Source organism: Pempheris klunzingeri, chromosome 1 (assembly GCF_042242105.1).
Source record: "Pempheris klunzingeri isolate RE-2024b chromosome 1, fPemKlu1.hap1, whole genome shotgun sequence".
Classification (NCBI taxonomy): domain Eukaryota; kingdom Metazoa; phylum Chordata; class Actinopteri; order Acropomatiformes; family Pempheridae; genus Pempheris; species Pempheris klunzingeri.
This window is the reverse complement of record NC_092012.1, coordinates 31,637,938-31,662,675: the sequence shown is the minus strand read 5'-3', so window position 1 is coordinate 31,662,675 and position 24,738 is coordinate 31,637,938. Positions and strand designations below refer to the sequence as shown.

The following is a 24,738-nucleotide window of genomic DNA, read 5'->3' as shown; positions in this document are numbered from 1 at the left end:
GTTAACAGTGATAACAGTGACAGATTTAATACTTAGTAGTGATTTTTAAAAACAATTGGTTTTTGACAAAGTGTGTTTGTGTTTGTGAGTGAAAGAGTGAGTGTTTGATGATGGATGTGTTTCCTTGATAAGAAATGACTCTGATGACCAAAGTCATCTGACATGATCCATTTTTATCTCTTTTTCTAGTTTGTTTTTGTGTCTTTGCCATCATATAAAGTGATGGCATCAGACAGAGACATCAATATAACTCCTGCTCAGGCATCACCTGTTATTGTTCTGGGAGATGTTTTCCCCCAAATCAGATTTCTTTTAAACAAACCTGTATTTCTCATTCAGTGTGTTTTGATTCCCTGTATTAAGTTAATAAGAACAATCACACTATCTCCATAGTGCAAGGATAAGGGCCCTGCGCTGTTAAAGCCATGTTGACTTCAAAACAGACATTCACAGCATGTTGCTAGCAATAAAGTGTTCCCACTCAGTTCATTATGGAGACATGCTGGTTACAGTTGTTTTGGCATATAGCAAAACATTATGCATTCTTAAAAAAACACTGTGTTGACAAATGAAAAGAAAAGATAAGCAAATTCAAAGATCTCTCTCCTCAATGGTGGAAAATAACAATGCAAGTGCTCTACTTTTGTCATTTAACATTATGAAATACACATTTTATACATATTATTATTCTATTATATTCATAAAAAATACTCCACCCTAAACCTCATTCAGACAAGCACTATGTGAAGTAACTATCAGAACACTTTGGTGACCCCTTTGCATGTAAAGCCTCATGTTTATCTTGCACTAAGGACTTGTCATGGAAAGCACTCCTAACTTTAAGATAGGCATACAGACAAAAGTAGAAAAACAGAAAACAGTCAGTTGATATTTCTAGCATTATTGGTTTCAGAAACCAGGGTGACTCCTTATCCTGGTTTAGAGAAATCAGAATATGTCGTATGGAGAGCTCATTAAGCAACTGAGATTTCAACCCTTTAAACTAGATTTTTGATCGCTTCCAACTGCGCAGATATGTCTTCAACTCAAGTTACTTAAAAAATACATGATGATAAACTATGTAGTGATCATCTACATGCTAAAATGAAAGCCAAAGTCCTGCCCTGGTAACATGGATAGATTCTATTGTTGCTTTTGTCTTCCATCAGTGGTGATCAGGGGCAGAAGCCACCTTTAATACTCTCCAGCAGAGGGTATTACAGGCAGTAGAGTCCAGGCAGCCATGGAATGATTATAGAACTGCATATGAACACACATGAATAGCCACGTTTCTTCATGTTTTATGTAAATATTACCCAAATATGAATAAAACCCATCACCTGCATGCTAGCGAATATGCAAAAGTACTCACACAGACAAGTACATTCTTAGGAAGTTCTGCCCCCCCCCCTTTAAAAACACACTACAGATACTACAGACCAAGCTTTCAAACTCTACTAGGGGAGACAGAAGAGCCTCATAGACGTGTCACAGGAATATTTACGGAATTAAATCTCATACTTATTCATTCACATGAGACATTTTGCTCACATGTGCACATTTACTATCTCGCTATGGCAAACACTGCTGCTTCCGTGCTTATATTGCAGCCACGTCTGCTACCGCAAACACAACCCGTTGCTGCTTTGAAGTGACAATAAGAGAGTGCTGATATCAACTATGCCCACCTATGCAATTACATACATGAATAATACATAAAGCATGAGTAGAAATTCAACAAGCAAATGGAAAGATAGCTTTGTTACAACTGATTTATAGGCAATCCAACAGGACAGGAGGCATTCAAGTTACTAAATAACACAAATGGCAAGCAGCAGTTGGGTGGATAAGCTAACGGTCCTGACTCCCAACTATTTAACACACAGACACACACCATTGCCACCTCCCTCTCCCCCAGTCTCCATCTGCCTATGCCTTATCTGGATAAATTAAATGAACTCAAGAATAAAATCCAGTAATTAATTTTCACAGTTTACATGAGGCACTTGCCTTAGGGACGCATCCATTTCTCTCCCCGGATCAACAGAATGAAAACAAACTAAAACAAAAAGTAAAACAAAAAGGTTAAAAAGTAATTAATGCCTGGTGGTGGATGTCTGAGGCAGTTTCTAACTGATTGCAGCATTGATCTGGCCAAATAAGAGCCGTGGTTGAGCTCAAATGTGATTGCAAAAGGCATCTCACTGCTGCCTGACTACTGGGCTTTTTTGCTTCCTCTCAGTGATCCATCCTGATCTCTCGCCACCCTCTCGTTCTCTCTCAGACACTTTCATAGGCAGTCCTTCATGCAGTAGATGCCCACGAGCATCTGCTTGCAAACATTAGAGAGAAGTATTTGTCAAGTAGGACTGACTTTAAAATGCCTTCTGAAAAATTTGTCATAACAGTGGATCTCTTTGCACTTTTTTTTTTTTTACAACCTACTTAATGGTCAGTCCTGTACAAATAGGTCTGCTTTTTTACACTGTGCAGGACAAAGAGTTTGTGTATTTGTCTTCCTTATCGTGTCAACTCCCCATTTTCAGTGCCATAATTTAGTCTTGCATGCTACGTTATATTTTTTTACTTTTCTTTTTTTAGGATACATTGCACATGCATATTATGTTTGTTACTTGTGGCAGCAGATATTTTTCACACATACGAAATCAGCAATCTGCATGGCTGTTCATTTTGGGGGGCATATGGACTCCCTCTGTTGCATGGGTCCCTGTGGCAGTTTAGATGTGGGAATTTTGGTATTAACAGTGTTAACAGTATTTACCTTCTCTCAGATTATCTAAGTATGTGCAAGCAAGATGGATGAATGATGTCGAATCATTGATTCATCAACTTTTTTCATTACCACCAAGTTTTCAGCATTTCATGAAGCTGATATTCCTTGCAGGAAAGTAGAAGCCAACATCAGCTGCTGTTGCCATTTCAGGCTTGGTCTAATCATAAGCTTAATTTCAAGCCTACTCCATTTGAATCTATAATCATTGCTCTGTCCGCATCTGTAACGCAGAAGTAGAGTTAATTTGGCGAGTTGGGACAAAAGAATGTGAAAGATAGTAATTTTGCCATCAAATTGCAGAAAGAATTGCAGAAGAAGACTTTAGTTCTCTCTGGCTTTCAGGTGAGATAAGTACAAGTAATTATCTAATGATCTTTCAAATAGCTTCCTTAGACCACAACAAAAAGCTGCTTGATCAATCTGCCCTATGTATCTTTAGAGAAACTACATAATAAAGAAACAGCACAGCATCTCCCCTTGCCTGACTTGCGTATTGATCTGCAGGGAAATGCACAGCTTGCAGAGTGTGGGCTGAAATTACTCAACACTCTACAGAGCAAACAAGTGGCACATCACTGATCTTCCCAGGCAGAACTAGTCCAACAGTTGTTGAGGCAGAAAGACGGCAGTGACAGAACATGATCACAGTGTTCAACTCCTAATCAGAGTACCTTGTTTTCAGTGAAAAATGAATGGGCCTCAACACTAGGGCAGAGTGACAGGCTGGTGTCTGGCTAACAGAGTTACTAGACCTCCATTTTGGATGTGCATGGACATGTGAGCAGGCAGTGAGTCATTGATAGACAACAGCAAAAAGAGAACATCTCTTAGTCTCTTAAGCTAAAGCTTTAGTCTTGAGTGAAAAATGCCTACAATTAGGTACTTAACGGTTCAGTTTGCTTAAATGACAGTTTTCCCTTTTACTCTTAATGAAAGTCAATCTGTCATTTTGGACGCTTTTCCAACACAGACGGTGTGCCACTGATCACTTCGCAGTATGCCGATTGTCTTGAGTAACCACAGCGCTATTTTTGAAAGAACAACTTGATATGAAGTATCTTAAATTTAATTTTTCAGTGGTGTGAGCACAGTGAATACAATTCAGCTCACCATCATTCAGTATTTTAGTGGCGACAAAAGTTTTCAAGGTTTTTTTGCAATTTGTCTCTAAGGCAAACTTATTGGCATGAATGGAGCAAAGAGAAAATTGTAAAAAGTATCAAGAATAATGTAAAAAGAAAAGGTACCATCCATAAAATACAGGAAATAACGGAAAACAATGAAAACCTGCTCTGTGTGTGTGGCTGGTGTTTATGAAATACTGCAGTATTGAAGTGTGTCTATGTGTGTGTATGTGAGAGAGAGTCTGACATTCTAGTTGGTTGGGTTGTTTTTTTTTTTGATTGTGGTAAACAGGCTTTTTAGTATGCTCTTTATTACCGAGGACTTTGCTCCGAAATGTCCTTAATGATGTTGTAGCTAATCTATTAATATTGCATATTTATGACATTTTATTGACAATTCTAGAAAAGGTTTTAAATGAAGGGAAACTGCACTGAGAACAAGTTAGAATAGCTGCATATTTGCTCACTTAGGCTACCCTACTGCTTCATTTCCAATGTTACTGAATAGAGTATGTCATATGTTTATGTGTAATATATATGGCATTGTACTTTTGCAATAGTTTAATATATTTCATTAAGCTCTAAACCCTCTGTAAACTCTCAAAATTCTAAAAGTTTGAATTGAACTCATCCGTGAATATTTGCTTCAGAGTCATCATCTTCCATCAGTATGAACGGGTGATACTTATTAATGTTTAACTAATGACCCAGAGAGGCCGGCATGTTTTATGTGATGTTATTTCATAAGGATAGCTCTAATGTGTCCCATGAATGTAGAATGTGAACCTGATGTCAACCTGGTAGGACAGACTTTCAAGAAAAGTTGTACTTTCAGTAAAGTGTATCATTTTTAAAAAAAAATGTCTGTGTAAGGCCCAAAGAGAGTTCAAAGCTGAAGTTCGAACTGATTTCAGATACAAAGACAAAACTGAAGGGGAATTTCAGAGGAAGAAGCTGAGCTCAGTTTGGTATGCGGGGGGAAATAAAAAATGCATGTCAAGGCAGGTTTACTTAAATAGATTATATATACTAAAATACAGATAGGCCCCACCTCACCTATTGGACCCCCAGCCCCACCTGATTCACAGGCATTTATTGATGTTATTCATTTGTCTAAAAAAAGTCAAACTCTATGGTTTACAGAGGTGAGCCCAGGAACCTGTAAAACTGAATAACGGAATTTCAGTCAGCTCACAAAACCTCTGTGGTACACCTAAGTTAGCCTGATCCATTATAGAGTTCAGAGTTATTCGTTCTTAAATACTGCTCCGTATGTATCACCGTTTGTACTCGCCTGTGAATTTCCTTTGTCTTATTCTTGATGCCTCCATGTGCTGTTTTAAGCTGAGAGTCCATCAAGCCAGCAGCTGAGCAGCCTGTAAATGTTTTTATTTCTCCAAAGTCCAAACTATTTTCACACTGCTGATTTATTCCTGACTGGGGAGTAAATATCCTCGTAGTCTTTTTCTTGGCTGCTTGCCATCATCTAGCGGTGATACAGACATACCATGGGAATATCAAAATAAAGGCGTTTCTCAAAAGGGACGATGTCGATCATTGTTTCCACTTTGCATCGGTGCTATTAGATTGTGGCCAATGAATCAATACATTGATCCAGATCGATGGATTGTTAACATCGTTTATAAGTGCTTTGTCTTTGATCTACTGGTTAAATGCTTCTGTTAGCAGTGTACTGATGAGCTTATAACACTGTATAACTGTCTCTATTGTACATTGCTCAGGAAAGCATCACATTTATATCTAAAAAGCTTTTACACAGTTATGAAACCATGTCGAACCTTTGTCCACTGATTTAGAAGCCAGAAATTCACATATACACTCTAAAAATGTAACTAGGGTTCTGTCTGTCTACCAGGAGGATAGTGACACAGAAAAAGGAAGTTCATTTTCACCATAATCACCCTGCACTACACTCTCTTAAAGTTTGAAATGTGTTGCTTTGCAGATGCTGTATGATGGTAGGTGTGATAGAAGATGGGTGGGGCAGAAGTCTGTGATCCTGGTGGAAAATCTTCTCTATGTCTTTACTGCTAGTCTTTATTCTATGTTAATATGAGCTATGGCGCTTTCCAAAATTGTGTCAGAAATTGAATTGAATTTTGAGGTTATTTTGAATTCTGTCCTGCAGTAGGTCTGCATGCTGCTCCTCAGAACTCTGCTAGTTAGTATTTTTGCAGCTGTTCGGAGACTGATTAACACCTGGGGTTCATGGTAAAAGCAATTTAGTAGCTGGTGTACGTGGTGTTGAAATTACACTTCCCATATTAAACACATGACATTTAACATAGACATAGCATCTCTGAAACATGCAGTCTGCTCAATATGTTGGAAACCAGTTCCTAATGTGTGAGCTTTGTGCTCCCAGAATCACTGCTTAGAACTGCGTACTTCACGAGAAAAGTCACAGTTAAGTGTCTCATGCCTGCAGTAACCACAGGATGAAACTATTTTTGGTTACAGTGTGCAACACAGCCACTGGTTCACACATTGCTCAGCAGAATAAACAGGGTTGTAACTTGCTATGGTTACCAGATGTCAGCCTGAGGAAGTGGCACAAAATCTGTCTGACTGTGATTGTGAAAAATGTGATTTTTCAGATATCGGACGTTTGTTTCGGAGGACGCGGGCCCCAACACACTTGTTGCCACGGTGCTGGCGAAGGACCCTGACGGGGACGGGATCACGTATAGGATCACCACAGGAAACGAGGAGGAAAACTTTGTCATTGACAGCCAAAAAGGTGAGACATGTTTGATTTTTTTAATAATCGGCTCTTTACTCTTGTTCATCTTATCTGCATATTAGTTTTCATTCAAATAGGTATTTATGAATTTGCACAGTACTACCAGACAAATGCATGCATACCATTCACAAACATACAACTTAGAATAATACAGAACCCCCTCACCCATCAGCTAATTCATTCATTTGTTTATGTACGTTTACTGATTTGTTTGCATATTTAGGGCCCATGTCCATATAGCATTTTTTTTCCTAGGTCGATATGTGCTTCAGAGGTCAGGGATGAAGTGCTTAGGCAATGAGGGGAAAAAAACACTATGTGTGGATTTTGTTTCCTTGACAACACATCACCACTCTGACCGCCGTTGTATGACAGACAAGCATTGCCCCTTTCCTTTTTATCAACTATTTGTATCTATTTGTCTGACATTGTTTTTCTCACCATGAGCACCAACTGTAGGATGCTTGTCCTTACACTTTGTATGGATGAGCTTAATAGTGGTGATGTCCCTGCTGTCACCGCTTAATGTGACAGCCATAGAGCAAAGAGGATGTGGGTGCATGACATGATCCATCAGAAACAACAATAAAGTGAATATCATTGCCATCAGCGTCTGGCTGATATGCTCAGACAAATGGGCTCTTCTGTCTCTGTTGTGGTAGTTCTTAGCTGATATTTCATAAAGCTCCGAAAAGACTATGTGGTTACCAGGGTGTCCCCTGTATAATATCTGATGAGTTGACTGAAAGGAGCGTGGCGTGAGGAGTGTGACGACAGCATCACCTTCCTGGAAAATTCAAAGAAGTGCTGGTAGCAGCCAAACAAAAAGACAGAGCACTTTTTGTGTAGGTTGCCAGACGCTGCACTCACCCCTTGTATAACTACCAATTCCCCTGAGTGGGGTGACACTTCAAAATGACTGGTTTGGACTGAGGGCGGTTTGGAGGAATGGACTAGTATAGTATAATAGTATATAGTATAGTAGAAGACCCAAATGAACAGGCCGTCTTCTGTAGGGTTGAGGACCGCTCTAGAGGGACCATCCACCTTTCGTCACTTTCTCCTGCAGGCCTTGGGGCAGCCTTAAGCGGGAGAAAGTGACACAAGCAAGGACGAAGGAAGAAGAAAAAAAGACAAGCAAGCAAATTATCATGAAATAAAACCAAATTAGGGGAAAAAAAATGAATAAAAGAATGGAAGATAAGGTAGACGGATTAGAATTCTTTTTCCTTCTTCACATCCAAGGGATGCCACTTTAGAATATGATTGCTCTCAGTAGAAGCAAAAATATAGAGACTTAAAGAGCGTGTGATCCTTTAAATACTGGTACCTTAATGTGTTTCCTGTCCCTCCACAGAAGCACATGCTTGCAAGACGGTATATAATCATAGTTGCAACTGCCTGCTTGACGATGTGTAGGCACTTTTATAAATGCATACTTAAGACACATGTACCCTCTTTATAGTAGTGCTTTATGAATTATTTTACCTTGGTGCTTAAGATTTTTATGGAAAAATCTTAGAATTTTAGGTTGCTCAGGGCTTGATGTTATTGTGCTATTCACTTATGTAGATTTAGCACATATCCACAAAGTGTTTTATTCAGTTGTTTTCACGTTTATTTGCTGTCTGCTATATTTACGTACACTATATAAATGTAAAGGCTCTGCAGTTTGTCAAGCGTGCCTCAGGGGTTTTGAAAATATGCCTCACATTTTGTGTTTAATGCAGTTTTCTTTCCTTCACTGTGTCCATTGTACTACCCTCCCTCCTAGTGCAAGAAGCTTTGTCAAGGATATTTAAATCCTGACAGGTCGTGTCATGGAGACATTTGAATAATCAGCCAAAGTGTGAGGAGTGTTTCCACAGTGTCTTTGTAACAAAATATCATCTGAGGTTTATAGTCACTCATCTCAACTTCCTCAGAGGCAGGAGCAGCAATGCCAGAGGCGATTTGAAATAGGAGACTGCGTTAATGACGCCTTGTGTGTGTGTGTGTGTGTGTATGTGTGCAGTGAGATGGTGGCAATTTCATAGTGGTTCGACCCTTTTGTAAATTGCAACCCCCTCTGAATCTGCATATCATATTGTTGGGTAATACGATGACTTTTACAAATTCAATTACACAAAACTTCAAGGTACAATTTCCTCTGTTCACCAGCAATGACATTCACCGCATCGCTGATAGCGGCGGTCATTTTATCAAGCAGGGAGAGGACTTGTGCCTTATAACTTGATTCCATAGGCAATCAAATGATGGCATACTTTGCCATTTATACTCTGGGGCTCTAATTTTCATTAAGTCACACTGACCAAGTTAGTGCACGTCAATGGTAATTTGAGGTTTATTCCAAACTTGCTTACTCAGACCGACTAGCTTTGTTTTACAGTTCAATCTAAAGGCAAAGTTAAAGACTGTAATGGGGAGTGATGAAGAAAGATATAGCACAGACAGGCTGTACAAAGTGCAAAGTAATTACCTCACAAATAGCCTATAAATTTATGCATTAATTTTTCATCTGTTTTTGACAAAGTTCCCCCTGCAGCCTGCTAGCAAATGTACAAGGTACTGGTCCTCTGATAAGGGGTAAGCAATCACAGTTTTTTCTGTTACATGTTTTAATATACAATACTTGATACAATTTCCCAGGGCCCATGGTGACGTAGTGTTACTAATAACGTACTGATAGCGCCGTGCCATTCAAACACAGGGCACAACAAGTGTCATAGTGTGACATGTCAAAATATGTTTCTGGTTCTGCTCAGGTTATTTCTTATTTCCTTGTGCCATAGAGCTCCATTGTTTTCCCAAAACTATTAAGACACATTGATGACAGATTAACACACACACTATGGTTTATTCTGAATCCATACCGTATCACCATTCTACCCTAAATACATGCTGGTGCACCAAATGTATTGTGCACCAAGTGTATTTTTCTGCTAGTAAAAATGCAACCCAACAAAAGCACCATTTATTTCATTTTAGAGCTGCAGTTATTAGCTTTCTCTGTTTTATATGGCCTCTGCTTTGAATGAGATACTTAGAGGTCTAGGATGGGTAGCTGGCCAAAACAAGTCATTTTGAGGCACAACCTTGGACTCTGTGAACTATTGATTTGCTTTTTTACTATTTTGTGACATGTGATAGACTAACTTGTTCCTTGAAAAACTATATGTAACTTTACATTTGTGAGAACTTTATTTCTTCAGTAGGAATGGATTGGACTGGGGTGAAGGACCATAGACAGGCCGTCAAAGTCAAAGAGTATTGAGAGATGCACTGACACATTGCTGTTGCCGTTGTCATTGTTGATGATAAGAAAAATATTAAATATCACCAGGCTTAACACAACAATCAACATTGTTTCATTTTCTGTTAATTGACTAATCGACTAAATATTCAACAATACAATTATGTTTTGTCAGTTCTAATGAAATAAACAGGAAGTTGGATTCGGGTGGACAACTTACATTTAAGTGAGGTATATCAGTCCCTCTTCATGCAACACAGAAAAGATGGAAAAAAGGACAGAATTCTGTTTCTGCAACACAAATGTGAGCTGTTATGAGTGTGCTGCTGCTTCCTCTCTCTATGCCACTGTCACAGTACATGTCTTTATTTAGCACACATTTAGCAGGGATAGATTTACGACACTGTAAATCTACTGACAACCAGCCAAATTGGCACATGCACGCACATGTGGGAGGTTAGTCAAATGCAGATATGCATAAAGGCACTACACAGTTTGTCTGCAGCAAAGTGTGTGAGCCAAAGTGCGACACCATAATGCTTGTAATATGATCCAATATCTTGTTTCAAAGTGCCCAATATTTGGTCATTAAAAATATTTTATGATTCTTATAATGGAAGGCGAACACATTGGATTCCACCCACCCTCTCCAACCCATCTCATTCCTTCTCTGCTACTGATGAAAATCGTTTATTGCCTCTTCTCCAGTCTAGCTGCCAGCCCCCCTCCCCACTCATCAGAAATGTTTGACAATCATTCAAGCGATTGTTTTCCTCCCCTCTGACAGGAGCAGTCCTGCCGGCCTCCCTCTCCATGTTAATTTGCCTGTAACTCACCCCAGAATACAGTGTGTTTCTCTGAGATTTAGGGCACCCATTAGGATCCAAGCAGGCCGGTCAATACGATGATCACGCTCTTCCTATTAAAACCCATAAATATAGAAACACCCGCTCCGTTGGAGGGGAGGAAGTATTTACTGTCAGCTAAGGGAAATGGTTGGCACCAATAAATGGGCTTCAATGAACTACTTTTTCTCAGCTAAGTTTTATGGAATTTCGGAAAAAGAGCATTTCCTTGAGAGGGAGGCAGTAGGTGAGTTTGTTTGTAGTGGAGACACATAGATGACCGGTGATTAGGCAGCATTTGTCTTCCTGTTGTCTTGTTTTATTTTTATTATTTAGTCTTTCCTCCTGAACTGCTCGCCTAGTATCTATTGTGTTTGGTCTGATGTGCTGACCTGTGTCTGATCCCAGCTTTATGTAACAAACCCACATTGTTTTGCCCTCATTCCTCTCCCTGGTTTCCTCTGGCAAATATATTGTTATTCTCTCTTTCTCTCCTTCACAATTCCACTATTCCAGTTCCTACTCTTTTTGATAGCTCCTTTTTTTGTCACTCTGATGCTGACTGGAGGAAGCACGCCTTCCATCCACCCCCTTTTTCTCCTCTGTCCTCTGTATTGTCTCTCATCCATCCCTTGCTTCGTCCTTCTACTTACTCCCTCCTGGCTGCCTTCATGTGAAGTGACGGCTGCTCACTGACCCCTGAGGAAACATCTTCTCCATCTCGGATAAGCGATGATATGTGCTGGCCCTGTTAGCAGCAGCACACATGCATACGCATGCACAGAGACACACACACACACACACACACACACACACAGAGAGGTCTGTACTTATGTTATTGAATAATAAACATCCTTGTGCACAAACACAGCACTGGGCTTGTACATAAACACGTGCATTACAGTACCTCTATATAGGCACCAGATACACACACGAGCACATGCAGATGCTGACATCGTACAGGACAGAAACATTTGTAGACATGTAGTCTTACACTGTATTCATCCAACAAACACCTGTGTATATACACAGAATATTACACTCAGAACCAAACATGTATCCATACATGCATCTACACACATGCAGGCCAGCATATACTCCCCGAGACCCACAGACGAACACGGCCACAGCCCATACTACTGGGACACATATCTCATAAATTAGATCAGACGCTTGGTGTATGCTTTGTTCTTTGAATGTCCTAAAACCTTTTCCATGTCCCATTTTCAACCACTTACCCAGCATGTGTTGTTCTCATATAAGGCTTTTAGGCCCTATTAGACGTTTATGCCAACCAGAGGCAGAGTAAAGCAGGGATTGGACTACAGGGCGCCTCCGGTGCTCCCTGTATATGTAACACTGCAAGCAGGCCATAGCCTCTCTCTCTGTCTGTGCCTGCTGCCTTTACTGAACTGGTCACATTTATCTGGCCTTCTGTCTCAATTCATTAAGTGTGAGTGCACTCCGCAGCACTATTGGCGCAGCGTGGGTGGAGAGAGAAGGGTGGACTAGTGATTACGCTCTTGATGCATATTTGGTATGGATATACAGTATTTCTTTTTGTTAATTTTAATTTACAACTATAAGTGTCAAGAGTCCACATTTTTTATATTAAATATCCAAATACAACTATGACTATAACCATTATTATGGATCCAGCTACTGCACTATTACTAATACTACCAATGTAAAAGGTCAAGGTCTGTTAACCCACAATCACTATTTGTAAAAGTATTCAATTATTATCTGAGGATCTGAGAAAAAGATTTATACTTAAACTACAATACATAATTTAATCTGTGGTGCTCAAAGCATTGGAAATTAACCATTACAATACCCCTTTACTCTGGATAATACCCAGAGCAAACTGTTTGCTTTTGGGTCTATTACTTCAATAGAATCAGGATTATGGCAGAAATCTCAAGCAAATAAAACCAAAACAATCTGTTTTAACCATGTTAGCAATGCGGCTCTATGGATGTCAATATTAATAGGTCGGACTGCCACTGAGGAGTCATTTTTTATTTATAGTGGAATTACTAAATCCCTGACATTTTGTAGGGATTTGGTAGGATCATAGTCAGGTGTATAATTAACCAGTTATACCAAACAGGTGCTCATGATCATCCGTTTCACCTGTAGGTTGCAACACAGTCATTAACTGAACCAGAAACAGCTGTGTAGGAGGCTTAAAACTGGGTGAGGAACAGCCAAACTCTACCAAGGTGAGGTTGTGGAGGACAGTTTCATGTCACAGGTCATCATGTTCAGACTGAGCACAGCAACAAGATACAAGGTAGTTATACTGCATCAGCAAGGTCTCTCCCAGGCAAAGATTTCATAGCAGACTGGGGTTTCAGGATGTGCTATTCAAGCTCTTTTGAAGAAGCACAAAGAAACGGGCAACGTTGAGGACCGTAGACACAGCGGTCGGCCAAGGAAACTTAGCGCAGCAGATGAAAGACGCATTATACTTCCTTCTCTCCAAAATTGGAAGACGTGCAGCAGTGCTGTCAGCTCAGAACCAGCAGAAACCAGTGGGATTCAACTATAAATCTGGCCAGAAGTGGTCTTCAGGGAAAAATTATGGCCAAAAAGCCATACTTCCAACATTGAAACATGTCCAAGTGACTCAACTATGCATGAAAACATAGGAACTGGGGTGCAGAACACTAACAGAACACTAATCAGTAAAACGGTGATCAGGAGCGGTCATGATTAAAAGCCCAGTCTACATGTAAGAAGGAGCAGAGTGAAATGCACATGCAAACGTTGGACTGAAGGAGCAAGAGTGATATTTGATGCAAAGAAATGTGATGCAGCATTGAGTGTGTAATTGATGGGTTGTGCCTCTTACAGCAGCAATACTGAATGAAATCCTTCCAGCAATTTCTTTTTTTTTCATGCTGAGGTGTTTCAATCATTGTAATTATTATTTTTTTTTTCTTTTATATGTGATCACCTACCAACCACTTGCAGATAAATGTTCAAATTCACCAGCCATTCAATAGTTGTTTTTATTATTATATTAATTATTATACTGAAATCTACCAGCCCCCCTTTTTTACCAACATTTGGCTGATGATTGGTGCTTATTTTCTGCCCTGAGTATTCCATATTTCAAATACAAAAAGTGCATGCGTAATAGGAGTCATGGCCATGGTCTTAAAGTTGATAGACAGTTGAAGACAGTTCAGTTAGATACATTCACAGTATATTTTGTGAAAAGATATTGGCATAAAGGTCCCCCTCATAATCAAAGAACCATCTCACATTGACAGTGCTGTTCACTGTATTACTGTGTGTGTAAAGGTGGTTAAATGTGGATCCAAAGTAGCCAGTTAATTTAATAGGCTTAAATAATTTTTTTTTAAAATACCAAGAATACAGGGTCGTGTTGAATCTCAATACATTTTTGAGTACCACCCAAAAAATGTCTGTGGTACAAAGGACAGTCAAACACTGAAAGTTGTCAAGTACTGAAACATTTGGTGTAGTTTTCTTATTACTTTTCCCCATCCTTTAGTCGTGTATTTTCTCTCTACTGTCTAAACTAATAAAGGTTGCTGTCGAAAAATATGTGTACGTTCCTCAAAGCTACATATCAAATGAAGCATCGTTCTGTTACTGGTATCAAAACTGGCAAGGCTGCAAGATTGCAAGACTTTGTTGGCTGATCCAAAACATAGGTAGTCTAGCAAGAGGCATTCAGGAATTTTATTGTGTGTATCTTCAATATTAAAAGCATTTGTGTTTCACAGTGGTAAGGACTATCAAAATTCTGAGCCAACACAGCATGTCAACACCGTGCCGTGTGCAGAATGTGGTGAAAATTGGGTCAACTTGCAAGACTAATGAAACTGAAAACAGCTTAAATCTGCAAGCATGTGGTGGATTTCTGTTAAACCACAAAATCTGGACTCTCAAAAACACAAAAGGCAACATGTTGTCCCTAAAACATATTACATGAAATTAGGCTGTGAGGCATATATTAATTATCTACATTCATGCAGAGTGCTGGCTGGCAAAAGTGTGGCTTGCAAAAACTCACTGCTGGACTTTATTGTACTCGGCATAAACCTCTGCAGCAGCATTTGCTGAATATAAGTGTAGCCGTGTGTATTTCACTGTGTAGGTGTGTGAGAGTATATTTATGCATCTATATGTGTCTGACACAATGTATGTGACACGTCTTTCTTGAAGCAAAGCGTCCTCCCCTTACACCTCTACGGCTTGGAATCATCGTTCTCCCTCTCTTGCTTTTCCCTCCCTGTCTATTTTTATCTCTTTCCCTTACACACACTCACACACACACACACCTACACATACCCTTAACCATGGACAGCAGTGCCAGGGAACCAGCCATTGTGACAAACACCTCGAGGCAGACACCCCCTCCATGGCAAACCTCCATCTCTTGTGCAGCAACACACACATGCACAGTCAAAGGCAAACAGAATGGACATGTACATGTACATGTGCAACAAAAATGCTCTACTTTGAAAATGAATGATAAAGGGAACAGGGTGAAGCAAAGACTCATCTGCTAATCACTTAATGCAAATCTTCCCACGTGTGTCAAGCTGTTGCAGAAGCTACGAACACACACAAAACTCATACAAGGTCTGGCTGTAATCTGCCTCATCAGTCACTGTGGTCTGATAAACTGAGGTAGAAGAATGAATAGCGCACAAACACGTACATATCTTTGATAAGAGAGCATATGATTCCAATTCCAGGGTCTCTTGTGAAACCACAACCAAATGAACACATGACAGCCATAGCACCTGCCCCTGCCTCTGAAGATAAGGAGGATGTAATAAGCGTGTCCACACTTTTAGCCCACACACATACACGCACAAAGTAAACAGAGCACCAAAGGGTGAGATGAATACAGAGTGGAGGAGAGTCATTTAAAGCAGAGTGGGATGCAGATGAGACGCCTACACCGGACAGAGAGAGAGTCAGTAAGAGAGAAAAAGAGACAGGATGAAATGGAATGCCAGAATGATGGCGCTGAAGGGGAATACCAATCAACTTAACTATTGATATGTTGTGTAGCCATAATTAATTAAATCTCTCTCAGAGCTAAGAACTGAAATAAGAAAGCGTGTGTCCACCAGAAACTTCTTACTCTCTCAAGGCTTGGCTTTTTTCTTCTTATTTACAAAGGAAACTACCGTGCCTTTGCAACAGCACAGAGAATGGAATGAATAATCTGGGCTATTTTAAACATGGTTCTCACTTTTCTATATCATGTTGATTGTATTGATTATTTCATCATTTCATACCACCTGGCTGCTGAGAGTACATCATCCACAACACACACACACACACACACACACACACAGCTGCTGAGAACTGTTCTCCACATTACAATAATATCCATTTTACTCACAATCACAAATGAGTCTCTTATGTTTCTGCCATTCCAACGCTAACATTTCCATGTGTTAAGTCATTTAGCACAAACTTGCCATGAAACAAAGCAGAATAAGACATGTCACACAAGAGTTATGAAAACTAAAACTCACAAGCATTACAAATTTTCACGGGACATTAGTATTGATGATCGAAACATTCATATGTTCCCTTATAGGTATGGTTGGTAAAATTGTGTAGATTTGTGGTTATGGTTGGCAAATGATTTCAAACCCAAGTGGCATTAGCATGGTAGAGCCTGTTTTCACCACATTTATAGAGGAAACAGCATCAACATAACCTACTTAGTAAGTTCTACATTCTAAAATCCTCCTTAACGGTTCTGATTTAATCAACTACAGTGACTTTGATAACTTTTTTGTTTTATCATAATATATGAATACTTTTACTTAAGGACGGTTTTTGGCCACTGTACTACTCACCTACTTTTCACCTGTTACCCCCATTCAAATTCACAGACAATATGTGTTTTCAAGCGTTCCAACTTGTAGGACTGAATATGAGGGACATAGAAGCACCTGTGCTTTTGTTTGCTCGCCATCGACTTTCATGCCAAAGCAAATGGCTTTGATGTGAGAGATCTCTTTTTTTTTTTATTTCTCTCTTTTTTTTAAATTTTGTCTGTAAGCTCAGCTTTAATTATCTGTGCTAGTGTGTGTGGTATGAGCTGCACCAATTACGGTAAAGGCTGTGCCAACGATGTCAACCCAGAATTTGTATGTAGTGTTCAATTTGAATTAAAATCTAAAAGGATTGAGCTAAACTTTGACATAAAACGGTTCCTAAATTGAACTCAGTGATTTACTTTGATGTCTGCAAGGTCATATATGCAGTGCTAGGGTTAGGGAGGGGGGGTAAGGGTTAACCCTAACCCTGACAGATGACGGAGAATGTGTTAATAATTGCTCTGCTTATGTTTGGTTGCAGGTTTGATCCGTCTGCGCTCCAGCCCGCCACCTCACCTCCAGGGGGTTGAATATGTCCTCAACGTTTCTGCAACGGATGACAACGCCTCAGGCGGACCTCAGGCCTTGTCAGCCACGGCCCAGGTCATAGTGGGAGTGGATGATGTGAATAACAACAAGCCTGTCTTTGAGAAGGTAAGATGAGCAATGGCACAGTGACATCATTAAACTTTGTTTAGTCTTACTCATTATCTGCTCGTGTTGGATAACCATCTGCTCTCCTGGTTGCCATGCAATTTTTTGCTCTTCTTTCTCGTCTGCTTGATACATCTGAGTGGCTTCCCACTCTATCCTTTTCTTTACTGGTTCTGTTCCTCTGACTCTATCTTTTCCATGTCTCTCTCTGCCATCACTCCTCTGTCTCCCTCCCTTTGTCTGTCTATTGCCGCTATTTATTAGCCTCTATCTCTGCTCTCTGGAGGAGCGATTAGGCAGCTTGACCCTCGTCTCTGCTCTCTCGTCTATTTCCTACATCATCTTGGTCTTTTAATTAAAGCGGTGAGGGATGTGGCAGAAATCCCGACCGACCCAATCTGGAAACGCTATGTCTCCACCTGCTTTTTTCTAACCATGTCTCAATTTTAAATGAGGTGACTTTTCAAGCCCCATGAGGTATCTCGAGCCAAGATTAGGAGCAGGGGCTTGCTGAGTAAACCTTGCTCACTCTCTCCTGGGGGAAAGTGAGTGCCAAGTGTTTCCCTCTCGGCTTCACCTCTTAGCAGAAAGAAACAGAGGGCCAGGCGACAAGATGAGAGCCATGAGAAAAGAGACAAGAGGAGAAGAGGCCGATTCCAGGTCTCCAGTGTTTAATGTGCTCTGTATGCTCAATTTTCTCTCTCAGGAATCTCCTGCCGGCATCCTACTCCAAGTCTATGATTCATCCTTTTGTCTCTGCTGGCAGGATGCTGATTGCAACGGACAAACAAACCCCTGACCACCCAATGTCTCTACTGAGTCAATGGCAGAATTTTAAAAAATGAAAAGAAAAAAATATGTATTTGAAATGAACAAAGAAAAACATAATGATAAATGGAAGAGGAAATAGTGGACAGTCACTTAGTTTGTTTGTTTTTGGTTAAAGGTGGATGAAGAAACTGAGGGAAAAAGTACCCAAGAAAAGTGTGTTGAGGTTTTCACTTAGTAAAGACATCTGAGGTTAGTTGGTGTTTCCTGTCGCTGGCAGCCACCAGCAGAACACTGAAGCAGAAAGGCCCTTTTATCTTGTTTTGATGCCCAATCTCATAACGTACTGTAGCCTCTCTTGAGCTTAGGGCTGGATCAGTGGACCAAGAGACACACACAGAGAAATACAAATACAGAGAGGCACAATCTCTCGGATATAGCCAGATCCCGCGTTTCCCTGTGGCATATCAGACCGGAGCCACAGAGACACACATTGACTACATTTATTTATTAACCTTCAGTACCCCTGTGACCCTCTCTCATATTGGTTTATTCACATACAGTTTTAGATTTGTAGTAGGGAAAATACCCAGGTGGGACATTAAACATTGTGTGGGGAAAGAGGGTCATAGGACATGACTGACTACACTTTTGAAAACAAAGTACAAAGGAACAGCATGGACAAAGATAACCCATTTTGTGTAGTGAACTCACGGCTCAGGATCCTTTCCCACTTTCCACACTGAAAAGTGCGGCAGTTCTAGGGATGCACTGATCCAATCTGGATTACGTAGGTTGGGTATCGGTGAGACACGACTGATCTACAGTAAATATGGTTTCTTCGTCAATGTTCACACTATCAGTTCTTTATTATTTATTACGGCTTTTCCTTCAAACTCAAACTCAGCTCCTTCTTTAGCACAACAGACTTGGCAAATGCCTTCATTATGTCAACCAAGCCACCTATCAACCTCACACTCCATCTTAGCCTCTCTCGTGAGCAAGACCCCAAGATACTCAAACTCCAACGAAATACCATGGTATTAGACTTGGAGGTGAAGACTGTCACCCCAACTGCTACGCAGCTCCAAACCATCCCAGCGCATCCCAATGGTTGCGGCCTGAGGCAACCAAAAGCACATCATCTGCAAAAAGCTGAGATGCAATCCTAAGGTGACCAAACCAGATATTCTCCATTTCTTGGCTGTGTTTAGAGATTCTGCCAATGCAAATCACAGCATTGGTGACAAGACACCGCAGTTATGACATCTCTTTTTTTTTTTAGAATTGTTTTTGTGTTTATCTGGTGTGGAATGTCTGGTCTACACACCCACATTGAATGAGCATTTGTAACATAAAGCACTTTGTTTGATGCTTCTGAATAAGTGCATGGGTGGATGCCCACATGTAAGCCTGGACATCTTCATGAAACTGTGTCTGTAACTGCTGCAAAATATAAGGGAAACTGTAAAGCACAGAAGGCACAATGTACTGCTGACAACATTTTGAAAGCTTAAAGGGGTCAACACAGACAAGGCATTGTTGAAGAATGGAGGACAGATGAGCAGAGAAAGGAAGACTTAGGAGAAGGAGGAAGTTGGGAGTTTGTCACATCAACATCAGTGCTTCAGTGAGACAGGACAAAAAGAGAAAGAGATGATGGAGACAGAGTAAGAGAGAGACACAGATGATAGACCAGAGAGAGAAACTGGGGTAGAGACAGAATGAAATCCAGACAGTATTTAGATTAGTATAATGAAGGTCTTTGTATATCTGACAACTTCTGTCTTCTGTACCTGATAAGTTAAATGTTACACTGCAGCATGAGGGGACTCAACGTGTGGGTATTAAATGCATGTAGTGAAACCACAACTCAAATTTCAACGTGTTATTTTTGTCTAACACACATAACATATATTTTTCTCTGTTTATGTTGTCACTACCTTTTACACAGCTCGTATTGTAGTTTTATGAGCAGTTTATTGTGCTTTGGAATATTCTCTCATCAAAAATTCATGGAGATGGCACAGCATTAGTTGGTCTGGCATGTGTAAAATAATTATTTTAAAGTGTTTCTATCAGACTTGAGCCTCTCAAAAAAGGTTTTACTTGGCTGACAGAAATACACCTAATTCATATCATATATTTTGTAACCTCACTCCTTGTAACCTTGTAATCTCATTCAGAATTTGCTTTTTTTGATTTGCTTTGGACAACACACTCGGTGCCGGAAGATTTCATATTTACCGAAGTGCAGAAGCTACAGTGAGAACATCACTTAAGCAGCTATTGAGAACCATCACCCAGCCATTAGAGCTTACACTCTCTGAGACTCCTGACCCCCTACCAGTCTACCTTGCACCGAACAAGCACAATGAAATGTTACAGGGTTCCTATTTTCTATGTTTATTCACTGATAATTTCATGTTACACTTTGTCCATGTTACACTTTTTGTCCCACCAGTAAGTAATCTTCAATCTGTCCTTTCAAAATAAATAACATTCCACCTCCCACACACTCTTGCATACAGGCTTGACAGAATGGAGTATTGATCGAAGTTTCTCCTTACTTACATTGTCTTGATCTTCTCTCATTCCAACCTGTCTGATGTCTCATTCTCCTCAGTGTCAGCAGTACCGAGAGAGTACATCAGTCCTAGAGAACCAGCCAGCGGGGACATTTGTTCTGCAGGTCCATGCTGTGGATGCCGACGAGGGCTCTAATGGCAGGGTCACATATGGCTTTATGCACAAAGATTCCACTGTGCCTGCATTCAGTATACACCCAGATACCGGTAATGAGACACACACATACTCACTCTTACTTGCACTAATCAGTGCACATACTATTATAGCAGTGGGGATTCTTATGCATCATGCTTGATACAGTCCATCAAGGCATGTGGTGTCCACAAGTTGATAAGTCATAAGTTTGCAGCTAAAAAAGGATCATAGGATCATTCAAAGCCTAATGGCTGCAGTAGAATTTTGTTCTACTTCAAGTGTTTTTGAAGCACATTTAAGCCACGTTGTAGTATCTGTATTCTTTAAAAATAACACCACAAAACAATAAAAAAGCCTTGGCCACATGAAAGCTTGTTTTTCCCCGGTCCTGTCTTCATTAAATGTGCTGGTCAGTATATATCAATGTTGGTATCTAAAACTTCAGGACAAGCAGAACAAGCAATATTTGGTATGATTTAGCTTTCTGATCAACCTTATGTATCTCTCTGTCTCTAGGAGTAATTGTGACCGCCAGGAAATTTGACCGCGAACGCCAACGGGAGTATGCGGTGACAGTGACTGCCACTGACCAGGCAGCTGACCCCCTGATTGGCATTTGTCAGCTCAACATCCTCATCCTGGACCAGAATGACAACAGTCCCAAGTTTGAGAACATCCGATATGAGTGTAAGTAGATCTTGGTATAAAGTAAGTATGGTCAGCAAGTAAACTCAATCCACTGCAAGTGAGTAAAGCAAGCAAATAAAGAAGACATAATCATTATTGTTAACCCTAGCAATGTTTGTTTAAGCAACATTTTGATGTCATGATTCCAGTTCTACTGTACTGTCACAGAACATGATTTTGGCAACTCAAAAATCCATTTGCTTATTATGACAAACTTTCACACAAATGTCTAATAGGATAAAACGTGACTGAGGATTGTTCTTCTCTGCTGCTTGAAAATGTGTGTGAAGAATCCACATATACGAATTAGTAGCTTCTTTGCAGCAACATCTGTATTTGAAGGATTCTCTACTATGGCCTCAACTTTGTGCTCATTTAGAATCAGCTCAATTCATTTTCACACTAATGGACACACAGTAGAATCTGAACAACAAATACATTCACTGTCTGCCTTTAGGGGCTTCACACTCTGTGCTGCAAACAACATCCTCCATCCTTCGACCCTGGACTTGGAAAAGGAGCATTTCCTTCAAAGTCTTCATTAAATATATTACATAAGTCTTGAAAGACATGGATGTTAACTGCAACTTGATTGGTCGCCTGAGGCAATCAACCACAAGGCGATAATTTGAGTTTCTGAATGTGTTGATCTTTGAAGATCTTTTCTTCATTTGCTTGTGTTTTCTTAAGTTCCAATGCATGGAGCTCACTCTCCCCCTGTACTAATGAGTACAGTATAAAAGACTGCAAATTATGGCCTCATGTCTTCTTCTCCCATAGACTTTCTTCGTGAGGACACAATGATTGGGACTAGTTTCTTGCGGGTGGCAGCGCATGACGATGACTTTGGCACCAATGCAGCTGTCACATACTCCATGTCCAGTGAACAGCCAGAGTACCTCAGGGTTAACCCCTTGACAGGCTGGGTGTATGTCAACCAGCCCATTTCTCAGGTAAACCAAACCTTTTGGTTTCAGCTATGCTATATGTAGAGCTTACGGTACCTCATACAGTTTCTGCTGTGTTTTCATCATAGCAGATATGATTAGAAATTGTGCAAATAAATAAGTAATCTTTCACATCTTTTTTTTTTTTTTTTACAAACTGGGTACCCTTGGGCTAATCATGTTTATAGGGCCACCCCAAATGGTACAAAGATACTTCAAGAAAACTACAAAATGTCACTCAAGAACTCATGAGATGCTAGCAATGAACATGGCCAGAAAATCAAGTGTATTTCCATTCTGGCACTTTTCTTCTCATAGTGGGGGGCAGAATTCAGGTGGCCAGAAGCAGACAAGCTGCCTGAGTGTGAGATAATGTCTTCACTGAAGCCTTTTCTTTGGCATCAGGACAAGTAACATTGCTGATATCTTCTTCACTTCACTGCCTCTAACCCCGAGCTTCACTACCAGTAAGAAAAAAAATCTTGGTGGGAACATGAACAAACAATAGAGGAAATTTCCACATTGTTTGCGCAAAACAAGTCTGTGCCTCAGATGAGTGCCACAATTATAAGCCCAAAAAGCGACAACTCACTGTCTTCCAGTGCCAAGAGGAATGCATGTCTGTATTCTTAGCACCTTGCATCTTACACCAACACCTGGCACCATGCCAATATTTTTGCCTAAGAGAATGGTTCACTAGAACATATCCATGTTTGAAGAAGCAAAACTTTTCCACTAATGAGTACAGCTGCAAAAAGTACAATACACAAGCAGGCACTGCCTACGCGTTTATTTCCGACTTTGCCAATGTGATAATCTCGGTTATCTTAATTGCTAAGAGCAATGATTGAATTTTAAAACTACGTGACTACAAAAAATCATGAAAATAATTGTTCATAAAGCCAGTGGGAAAACTGACTCTGTGAAAAACAATTCTTCCACCCGTGAATTTGAAACACCTTATTAAAAAGAAAACCTCCATAACATAGAACGTATATGCCAATTGAGGAGCAGTGGGAGTACAGATGTTTAGTTAAGTTTTTCTCTGTAGTTACTAAAACAGATCATTCCCCCTGATTGCAGTGGCTAAAGCTAATTGCTCTTGTAAGGGTTACAAAACTGTTGCTCCACAGTGGGCTATGCTATTCAATCAATACAATTATCCCTAAGTATGTTTGTTTTACCCAATTGCAGCCCGCAGTCAATTTTTCCCTACACAGAAGTGAGCAAAACGGATCACTTGAAATCTCTGTGGTCTAGATTCACAAGGTTTATCACACTTTAAGGAAGCTATAATTTCATCACTGTGTCACACTAATGACCAACGGAAGAACGCACCATTAAGTGACCTTATCTCTGGACTTTTTGCCACAGAGGACCTATATCACCAGGGAAATTGTGGCTACAGATGGGGGGAACAGGAGCAGTTCAGTGGAGCTGGCCGTCACCATCACCAACGTGAAGAATCAGCCTCCACAGTGGGAGAAAGACAGCTACAGCGTGGTCATACCAGAAAATACTGTCCGAGACACACCCATTGTGGTATGTTGAAGCGGGGATTGGGGCACACATAAGAAGCAGATGCACAAACACACATGGCTGCCTTTCTAACATAAAAAGAGTATTGTACAATTGATGTGTTTCTTAATATAGCATCCTACAAAGATCGGGTAGAAGTGAGAGGCAGGTTTGTCGCAGGTTCAATTCCAAGACTGGCGAGATAAATCTAGTCAGGAAAAGTCCCTCACTGCAACCACTGAGGTGCTCTTGAGCAAGGCTCTTATCCCAGACTGCAATACAGTTTTTGGCTACCCTGAATAAATGAAGGTTAAAAGAATATGAGGCAATTTTAAATGCTCTACATGAAGCAAAAATGCACTAGAGCAAAATTTAAAACACAATAAATATAAAGTTAATCAAATATGATTAGGAAATTAGGAAGTTGTTCCAAATTCAATAAAAGATTTAAAGTGCAATACATTGATCGGTCAAAGCCACAGGAAAACAGCGGACATCCATATTCATACACACATGTGGAAATTCACGCTGACTTATAAACAGGCACAAGAAACAAGTAAACACTCACATACATAAATGCTTTGACTCAAAGGCATTCGCTCACAAAGCTGCTACTGTCACAGAAAAACAATCACACATGTACACACAAGTGTAAGCAGGTGGACATTCTCACACAGTTTTACACTTCCTGAGAATATTTTCTTTTAAATGAGTAAGTACATTTGATTTTAAATGTCAAACATTCAGAATGCTTATGACTAAGACTCCCAAG

At 40.2% G+C, this 24,738-nt stretch overlaps 1 protein-coding gene across 1 annotated transcript in view; it reads left to right on the top strand.

Moving 5' to 3' along the window:
- LOC139216193 (neural-cadherin) overlaps positions 1–24,738 on the top strand; it is a 241,800-nt gene that overhangs the window by 85,684 nt on the left and 131,378 nt on the right. Inside the window, exons 7-12 of the mRNA XM_070847299.1 lie at positions 6,537–6,679; positions 17,150–17,322; positions 20,717–20,885; positions 21,331–21,501; positions 22,282–22,454; positions 23,823–23,990. Of these exons, the coding sequence (XP_070703400.1) occupies positions 6,537–6,679; positions 17,150–17,322; positions 20,717–20,885; positions 21,331–21,501; positions 22,282–22,454; positions 23,823–23,990 (997 nt within the window). The remainder of the gene's footprint in view (positions 1–6,536; positions 6,680–17,149; positions 17,323–20,716; positions 20,886–21,330; positions 21,502–22,281; positions 22,455–23,822; positions 23,991–24,738) is intronic.